Source organism: Eptatretus burgeri, chromosome 18 (genome assembly GCF_056783735.1).
Source record: "Eptatretus burgeri isolate ZD-2024b chromosome 18, Ebu_testis_v1, whole genome shotgun sequence".
Taxonomy (NCBI): Eukaryota; Metazoa; Chordata; class Myxini; order Myxiniformes; family Myxinidae; genus Eptatretus; species Eptatretus burgeri.
The window spans coordinates 32,320,344-32,330,343 of record NC_140978.1 but is presented as its reverse complement, the minus strand read 5'-3'; the positions used below and the strand labels follow the sequence as shown (position 1 = coordinate 32,330,343).

The 10,000-nt window shown below is 44.5% G+C and overlaps 1 protein-coding gene across 8 annotated transcripts in view; it reads right to left on the bottom strand.

Annotated features, from left to right (window-relative positions):
* LOC147008839 (plasma membrane calcium-transporting ATPase 2-like) overlaps positions 1-10,000 on the bottom strand; it is a 174,206-nt gene that overhangs the window by 139,212 nt on the left and 24,994 nt on the right. For all 8 annotated transcript variants that reach the window (XM_085864280.1, XM_085864281.1, XM_085864283.1 and 5 more), the window contains exon 2: positions 3,358-3,788. In XM_085864280.1, the coding sequence (XP_085720406.1) occupies positions 3,358-3,538 (181 nt within the window). In that variant the 5' untranslated portion in view covers positions 3,539-3,788. The remainder of the gene's footprint in view (positions 1-3,357; positions 3,789-10,000) is intronic.

The window sequence follows — 10,000 nt, the reverse complement described above, 5'->3', positions numbered from 1 at the left end:
CCGACTCCTCTCCAGCCTTGCCCCCCCTGCTCTCTCTGCGATTTGTCCCCACCACATTTCCACAGGGCGCTCAAGGTCTGCCAACAACCCCCTTCTGGTAAAACTACCAAAATCACGAATCACTGCTCATCTTCACTCTTTCATTCCTCTTTTTTCCCGCCTTTGGAATAAACTTCCTCACTCTATTCTTTCCCATTCTTCCCTCCAGGCTTTCAAAACAGCTGTTCACCACCACCTCTTATCTTCCCACATCCAAATCCTCGATCTTTTCTACCCCCGATAATCCACCCAAGCCCTCTTCCTTCATTTCTCCTGCTTTCCTTCCTGAAAGTCCCTGAAATGTCCATCTTCTCTTCGCCATGTTCCCCGTCCCATCCCCATCCCTCTCCCATCCACAGTTCACCTAATGTGTCTGTTCCCCACTGTTTTGTCCCTTCCACTCCCGCCCCTCTTGTCTCATGCCTCCTTGCTGTGAGTTGTGTGTTAGCTCTCATACGAGCCTCGACCAAGGTATACAAAAAAAAAATAAAAAAATAAAAAAATAAAACTGCATTCCCAGTAAACCACTGATAAATCAAGTCCTTTTCCTGTCGATGCTTGAATGGAGCATGAAGGAGCATCAAATACTCATTCTCCAACTTCCAAAGGAAGAGCAATGCTGCGCATCTTCAGTGTATTCCCAATGGAGTCAAGTTTGTTTGCATTTTAAAGTAAGTTGTGTGTGTGTGTGTGTGTGTGTGTGTGTGTGTGTGTGTGTGTGTGTGTGTGTGTGTGTGTGTGTGTGTGTGTGTGTGTGTGTGTGTGTGTGTGTGTGTGTGTGTGTGTGTGTGTGTTTTGTCCTCCAAGAAAACTTTTAATTCGAGTTTTATCACAAAGTTCCTCTTATTCCGAACTTCTTTCATGTACAATGCAAGACTGCGGGGTGACATCGTTGGTTGAGGGCACCGCTGTTCCACTGATGCTCTGCCCCCTGTAAGTTTGGGCAGGAACTTGTCGCTTGTTAATGGTGCCGGCGATAACTCACCGACTCTTCATAAAGGACACCGTGGGATCTTTAACATCCAACGACTAATACAAGCAGACGGGATGACCACTTTAATGTCGATCTCAGGGATGGCACACACACACACACACACACACACACACACACACACACACACACACACACACACACACACACACACACACACACACACACACACACACACACACACACACACACACACACACACACATACACTCCTGCCAGTCTTCACAAAGGGCTCAGAACAAGCTACTCACAAAATGTCTAAGACTGCTCTAAGAAAATGCGACATATCTGCAGGATGTCATTACAGAATAATTGCTATAAATATTTTACTCTAGTTATCTGTAATAAACATGGTCCCACCATATGTAGTTGAATAGGGTTGTGAACAACCTGTGAACGTGAATTTGTTTATCGTGTCGGACCTGCTGGACCAGACAACAACCACACTCTAGATAGCAAGCGGTGTAACCTGGTTTCAAGGAACCTCTTCAAGAAGACAAGACCACTTGTTAACCGCACCGACAGGACCATGACCTCTAAAATGGATCTTACAATTGACAAAACAGTCAGATAGGACTCCTACAGTCCTACTTAATGCTTGGTAGCGCAAGCATTTAGAATAAGGACATTTACATAAAGCTTGTCCCACCTGGAAATAAAACAATGTGTCATCTTGCTTGTAAATTGAGAATGTGGTACATAATGCATAAGATAATCATATTTATTTACATATTGAAAACTTCTTTTTTAACGTTTCTATGTCTTGGACTATTGTGAGTATCTCGTTTGTATAACTTTTTGTAATGTCATTTTGTAATGCTCCTTGTAATGTTTATAATTAGGTCACACTCCTGTTACTACACGAATGGTGAGTCTGCTGTCAAGTGAATAACTAGAAGGGCACTCGGGAGAGCGCAAACCTCCTCTGCCACACAATGCCTGATCCTGTAGAACTTATCAGGCCCTATCAACTTTTGAAATATGATGCTATACATCGTTTTTGGCCACATCTCTCAATGGTGACGAATCATTTTAAAAATTAAATAATTCTCCGATCCTGATCTGGATTTGCATGTTTACCAAAATCAAATAAAGTTGTCCTTGTCCTACACACAAACAGTACACCGAGTTTCGTCCGACTCCGTCCATATTACTTGTTGAGATATCATGCAATATCGTTTTTGGCCCGATCTCTCAATGGTGATGAATCAGTTACAAATTAAATAATTATCCTATCCAGATGTAGATTCGGATCTTCATCAAAATTGAATCCATTCTTCCTCGTGGAATTCCCAACCTGTCCACCCAATTTTATCCCGAATCCGTCCACAACTTTTTTGAGATATCCTGCACACAAAAAACAAACAGACAAACAAACAGACGGGGTGAAAACATAACCGGCTTCCACCTTCGGTGGCGAAGGTCACAATGATTTGCAAGCGCATTGGGGTCCACAGGCTGTACCCCCACTGCTCTCAACACAATAAACACAATCAACTACCCCTTTCCCCTTACACAAAACCTCCACCCCCCCCCCATTCTACTCCCCACGGGCCTACACTATCTTTGAAAGGCCTGGTCATGATCAATTAAAGCAGTTAACTAGATTTTCCTTCTAACTATTCCAAATCCCTCTTAAATCTCAAAATATATTTAAATTAATAACTTCTTGTTTTCATCATTTAGCCAACGTCGATGTGGCCGACACCATCACTACCACTTTTGGTGGTGATCACTCAAGCCATGAGAGAGACCCCCACATCCACCCCCCCCCACTATTCCAATTCCCCCATAAATGGAAAATCTACAAAAGCTAATTATTACTTTTTTTTACCATAAATCCCCCATGGGGCCTACATTATGCAATCGATGGTTGGCAGCACTGCAGTCCTTAGGACTTATGTGATAGCCAGACTAGATATAGAGATCTACTCCCCTCCCCTCCACTTCCCTCATAAAATTACTACCCCCCCCATATTTTATTCCCAATTATCCACCATCATGGGTGCATAGTTTGGTTGCAATCAGTCAAACCGTAACAAAGATCACCCCTTCCTCCCCCCTTCACTCCCCACTCCCATGACATTCCCCATGAGGCCAGATTATGTCTGTCGAGTTTGGTGGCTTTACAATGTTCCTTTCTCAAGATGTACAAGATATATGAGAATGGACAGACAGACTAACAGAAAAATGGATTGTGACAACAAGAGAAGCTTTGTGTTTGTCTCAGCTTTTCCTGATGGGACACTGGATGGCAAATACTCTGCACGTTGACAATAATAATACAATAATAGTAACAATAATAAATAAATACAAAGTGGCCTTACCATCAGTAGGTGATGTGTGAAGCCTCTTGCACAGCCCATGTACATCTCCATATGCTTCTTGCACTTTGTGGATGGCTTCCTCTCCACGGAACTCCATAAGTAGTCGAAGCTCAGCCAGTGAACAGCCAAAGTCCCCTGAGCCAGCATTAGGCCTCCCATCGCTTCCATCGAGTCCAGCCATCAGGACTCCTGGCCGAAGCAGCTCTCAAAGCAGAGAGAAAGAGGGCCGTCCGTGTCAAACGGCACGGTCATGCATCACATGAAGAAGAACGTGAGCCCGAAGAGGAATATGACGATGATGAAGACCAAAGGGCCTGGATATTGATGATTTTAGAACCACCAGATCTGTGAAGTTTGTGGTTCTGCACAAGCCTGGCCCAAAAGCTTGATATTGGTCTCAGCCCTCACCACACATGGACAAGAGTGATCTCCTGAAACGAAGCGGATCAAAAATCGAATGATTAGTTCCACATCACCATACAAAGCAAATTGTCGGCATTACCACAATATAAAGTGGAATTTTCACCAGTCGCAGTTTGGATGTCACTTTCAGCGACACGGATCATTGAACACAAAAATAACCCAAATATCTCTATCTCTATCTCTATCTCTATCTCTATCTCTATCTCTATCTCTATCTCTATCTCTATCTCTATCTCTATCTCTATCTCTATCTCTATCTCTATCTCTCTCTCTCTCTCCATTGTAATTTGTTCAAGGTGCCGGAGATATCTCCTCCACTCTTTGTGAAAGACAACATTGCGAACATGCACCAACTGATATGAGGAGATGGGACACCCAGCTTAATGTCCATCCAAGGGAAGGTGCACTTTGTGATGAAAATGCCTACCTGAGATATATTTCAAAAATAGTAGAGGTGGTCGCCAGCACCCTGTCCAAAATCTAATTCCCTGCCATGACTACGAGTGCTGGGAAGGCAGTGGGAAACCAACCAATGTATGTTGTTGGCCATAAAGCTGCTTCGACAGTCACTGACATCCGCTAAAAGGTATGAAAATATTCCATCCATCATTATTAGTGTTATTATTATTATTACCATAGCAACAAGAATAGCACAACCAGAATAATGTGTCATGAAAGACAATGCAAAACAAAAAACTCTGAAGCAAAAGCTCAACACAACTTCCCACCTTAACCAAACGATGTGTTCCGGCCCTCTGTGCAGCACAAGTGGAAAAGCTCATTGTACCATTCACAGCGGAATATAAATAAGGAATGACGACTGCATGAATAAATGATAACGTATGTCAGCAGGCTTGCTCCGGCCTTCTCCTACACTGAGCTTTCTCAAGATTAAAGCACTAAAGTCAAGGGGGCCTCCTACCAATTAGTAGGCCAGAGTTTGTGACCTTTCCGATGGTGTAAAAACCTTAAAGATCGGGTCATCGGGATTAAGGATGGAAATGTGTAAAGACCATGGAGGTTATACTTATACATATAACTAACACGTAAGATTTCAATGACTGTAGAAAAAGGAGAGAGAGAGAGAGAGAGAGAGAGAGAGAGAGAGAGAGAGAGAGAGAGAGAGAGAGAGAGAGAGAGAGACAGAGACAGAGACAGAGACAGAGACAGAGACAGAGACAGAGAGAGAGAGAGAGAGAGAGAGAGAGAGAGAGAGAGAGAGAGAGAGAGAGAGAGAGAGAGAGAGAGAGAGAGAGAGAGAGAGAGAGAGAGAGAGAGAGAGAGAGAGAGAGAGAGAGAGAGAGAGAGAGAGAGAGAGAGAGAGAGAGAGAGAGAGAGAGAGAGAGAGAGAGAGAGAGAGAGAGAGAGAGAGAGAGAGAGAGAGAGAGAGAGAGAGAGAGAGAGGGAGAGAGAGAGAGAGAGAGAGAGAGAGAGAGAGAGAGAGAGAGAGGGGGAGGCAGAGAGAGAGAGAGAGAGAGGGAGAGAGAGAGAGAGAGAGAGAGAGAGAGAGAGAGAGAGAGAGAGAGAGACACAGAGACACAGAGACAGAGACACAGAGACAGAGAGACAGAGAGACAGAGACACAGAGACAGAGACACAGAGACAGAGACAGAGAGACAGAGACAGAGACAGAGACAGAGACAGAGAGACAGAGAGACAGAGAGACAGAGAGACAGAGACAGAGAGACAGAGAGACAGAGAGACAGAGAGACAGAGAGACAGAGACAGAGAGACAGAGAGACAGAGAGACAGAGACAGAGAGACAGAGACACAGAGACAGAGACAGAGACAGAGACAGAGACAGAGACAGAGACAGAGACAGAGACAGAGACAGAGACAGAGACAGAGGCAGAGACAGAGACAGAGACAGAGAGAGAGAGAGAGAGAGAGAGAGAGAGAGAGAGAGAGAGAGAGAGACAGAGACACAGAGAGAGACACAGAGAGACAGAGACAGAGACAGAGAGACAGAGACAGAGACAGAGACAGAGAGAGAGACAGAGACAGAGACAGAGACAGAGACAGAGAGAGAGAGAGACAGAGAGAGAGAGACAGAGAGAGAGAGAGAGAGAGACAGAGAGAGTTCTAATATATGCCACCATTTTGCCACTGCATTATGGTGATGTCACAAATATTTTAACAAGCTGAAACCCAAAGTCTTACTGGTGACCTGCAGATATATGTCTTACTTGGATACTGAGCCAGCTGTGATGGAAATAAGTAAATAATTTCAGGAGAAGCATATCAAACCAACAAGGAGACATTCTATCCTCAAGTGATAACCTGAGACCTATCTTTCAAAGAGTACGCGTAATATGGCCTGTAGAGCCAGTAATAAGAGAAACCACAACGGTGATGGAGAACACAGTTCATCTTGTTATGAAGGACAAAGTCCAAAGATCAGGTTCACAATGAAAAGGGCATACAAGAAGGCAGTGGTATGGTTGCCTTTTGGAAATGAGAGCCTGCACAACAAGAACCCGCACAGCGAGGCTTCACACAACAGAACAACAAAAATGGCGTCCGGCACGACTGCTTGCCCAAGTCACATGACCCCTACATTGAAATCCAACAAAGTTACAGCGTGTTATCATTTCCATACCATAGCAGCTACTTCTTGTAATTTAATAAGGAAAAATAAGCAAGACTTCTTTTACAAACGATATCCACTTCTTTTTTTATAAATGACTACATCACTAGAGATCTCTCTTAGTCTAAATCATATAAAAAGGGGTGGGGAGAGAGAAAGGTAGGTCATGGATGGCACTCACATCAATGAAATATGGATTAATAAAAAACAATTTTCGTGTAATGAATTGCATTCACAATGCCACGGTAAGTTAAACCAAGAGATTCATCGGGGCCCTTTGGGGCTCCTATGACAGCGGTCATGTTATCGTTGCAGCATTCCTGTTTAAAAGAGCCATTGCGCTGATAACGTTTTTTAAATTTTTTTCTGTATATGGTCGAGGCTCCTGGAAGAGCTCATACACGAAACGGATGAGGACGAAACATGATGCAAAAGGAACCATATAGATGCACGCAAAAGGAACAGTAGAGAGAGAGAGGGGGGGACACCAACAGCAGAATCAAAGGCATAGATTAAGGGAGACTTGGACAAACAATGGGTATGGGGAGGAATTGGGGGGGGCTGTGGGGTGTATGAGAGGATGCATAGGGTGGACAACATGGATACGAAAGGAAATTCCAAGGACAGAAAACTGGAAATCAGAAGGAGGGATTGTGATGGGGTGAGGCGTGGTGCTTAATGAGGGTATAAAAGATCATAGTTTTTGGATAGGGGACCATCTGAGATGGTGGTGAACAGATGTGTGAAGACCAGGAGAGAAGGATGAGATTGAAAAGGATGTGGAAGTTGATTTCACAGGAGGGGAAAAAAAAACGAGGAACAAATGAGTGCAGGTGAATGGTGATCCTGGATTTAGGTAGTACCACCAGCAGTTCGTTGATGGTGGACCGTGCGTGACCTGCAGAAACATGGGGAGAGAAGGGGGGACAAAGCACGGAAATAGCAGAGTGTGCAAGACCAGAAAGGAGGTGGTAAAGGACAGAGAGACCACCAACCTGTCTGCAATGGCGAAGTGATGGACCCATAGACGAAGCTACATCCCAGGAGATTCCAATAATCTTAAAGGCCTTGGTTTCCATTGCATCAAGCTGAGCAAGGTGTGAGGCAGGGGAGTCAGCCCATAGGGGAGAGCAGTATTCTCCCATCAAGCTGCGGATGAAGGCCTTGGGGTGGATGGAAGTTTAAGAGTGCCAAGGAAGGACTTTGTACGATGGAAGATGCCCAGTGATGCGGTGGCTGGCTTTGGAGACCAACTTTGAAATGTGGCTTGCCAAAGAATGATGATCATGGCTGATAGTGAGATTCAGGAGTTTGAATGACTGAACTTGCTCAAGAGGATTGTAAAGAAAGTAGATTATGAGGGTTTGCCATCTAGTCCTTTTGGAGAGAGATAGTGAGAGAGTGAGATTTGTCAGGATTGAAAGACATGTTCCAAGTGTTTGAACAGCTTTTGATTTTGTCAATGTCTGAAGATAGGAAGGAGGCTGCAGCCTGTCTGTCTGAAGGATGAGAGATGTCATGACAGAGGATGGAGTCATCTGCAAATAATAAAGGTGATTTTCCAGAGAGAGAGAGAGAGAGAGAGAGAGAGAGAGAGAGAGAGAGAGAGAGAGAGAGAGAGAGAGAGAGAGAGAGAGAGAGAGAGAGAGAGAGAGAGAGAGAGAGAGAGAGAGAGAGAGAGAGAGAGAGAGAGAGAGAGAGAGAGAGAGAGAGAGAGAGAGAGAGAGAGAGAGAGAGAGAGAGAGAGAGAGAGAGAGAGAGAGAGAGAGAGAGAGAGAGAGAGAGAGAGAGAGAGAGAGAGAGAGAGAGAGAGAGAGAGAGAGAGAGAGAGAGAGAGAGAGAGAGAGAGAGAGAGAGAGAGAGAGAGAGAGAGAGAGAGAGAGAGAGAGAGAGAGAGAGAGAGAGAGAGAGAGAGAGAGAGAGAGAGAGAGAGAGTCAGAGAGAAAATTGATGAAGATCAGGAATAGGACTGGGCCCAGAACACTACCTTGGGGTACTCCATCCTTGACATGGAGAGCTGATAAAAGGATTTTGTTGAGGACCATACGTTGGCCATGAGAGTCAAGTAACCCAGTAAGCCATGTGTGGAGTTGGCCTTGGATGCCATTTCAAAATAGTTTGGGGAGTAAGGCAGGATGCCAAACTGTATCAAAACCATGAGATATATATCCAGATTAATCATCGGAGATTCCAATAATCAAGGCTGCTGTAACATGCTGGAGAGACAGCCCTCATCTTATGTCTGAGATTGAGGGCCTCCAATCCATTGTTGTATGAGTAGAAGCAGCATGTCCAATGTAGACAGACCTGCTCTGAATCCAAATTGGTGATCTGAGATGAGTTTGTTGGAGAAAAGGAAGGATTTCATATCAGCTGCGATGACTGATTCCATGACCTTGCTGACGATTGGAAGTTGATATGTCTGTGGTGAGGGGATCAATTTTTGCACCTTTTTAATGTAATGCAGTGATGTTGGCAGATTTCCAAGCATGTGGAAGATGATTTTGGGAAAATGGTAGAATGAAAAGGGCAGAGAGACGATACGATGGGAAGAGCAGCAGAGCAGATTTTTAGGACACATGAGCTGATGCTGTCCAGTCCAGTTATAGAGTCAGTCGGGGATAGAAAGAATCTTCTCTCCCTACTCAGTTGGTTGGTTTTTATAAACATTGATTTTATAAAACCAACATCCTGAAGACACCTGGCCAGAGACTCATCCAACGCCCAGTCCAGCAGGTATCCAATGCACGGCAGCGGAAGCATTCTACGAGGGCTTGTTGAAAAATAATCCCTCCTGGTCTTTTTCTCCAAAATAAGTAAAGATATTTGGATAAAACAAACTGCAGTCCACACATTAGTTCTTCCCTCCACTGGGTGCGAAGTTTCACGATTCTGACACACGATGTCTCAATGCTACATCAGTCAATATGGCAGAGGGCAGCACAACGTTATCAGTGCTGTGAAGACTGAAGTGCTGGAGATGAGAGTTGGGATGATGACAGATGAGATAACTGGAGATGAGATGACTGGAGATGAGAGTTGGGTGCATCATAACGATCCTAAGAGGAAGAGACCGTCAATGGAGTACTGGTACAAAGGATCACCAGCCCCCACTTGGCTCTGTCAGATTTTCATCTCTTCCCCAAATTTAAGAAACACCTTCGTGGAGAACATCTTTCTTCTCACGATGATGCCAAGGCTGCTGTGACATGCTGGTTAAGTCAGCAGGATGCTCAGCTCCATCGTGACGGCATCACAAATGTGACGACATGAACGTTGGTGGAAATGTGTGGACCGCAGTAATGATTATATTGAGAAATAAATAAGCACCACGACAGAATAAAGATTGTTGTTAGCACCTGTCTTTGTTTCATTCGAATATCTTTACCTGTTTTGGAGGAAAAAAAATTGTACTATCCCTGTGTGTCGTAAGAGGCGACCAGGGTTGCGTCAGGAAGGACATCCGGCGTAAAACATGTGCCAAATCACTATGCGGATCGGATGATCCGCTGTGGCGACCCCTAACGGGAGCAGCCGAAATGAGAAGAAGAAGTTTTGGAGGAAAATAATAGGAGGCATTACTTTTCAACACAACCTCGTTCCCATTGCATACACAGCATAGCTGAGCGTTGA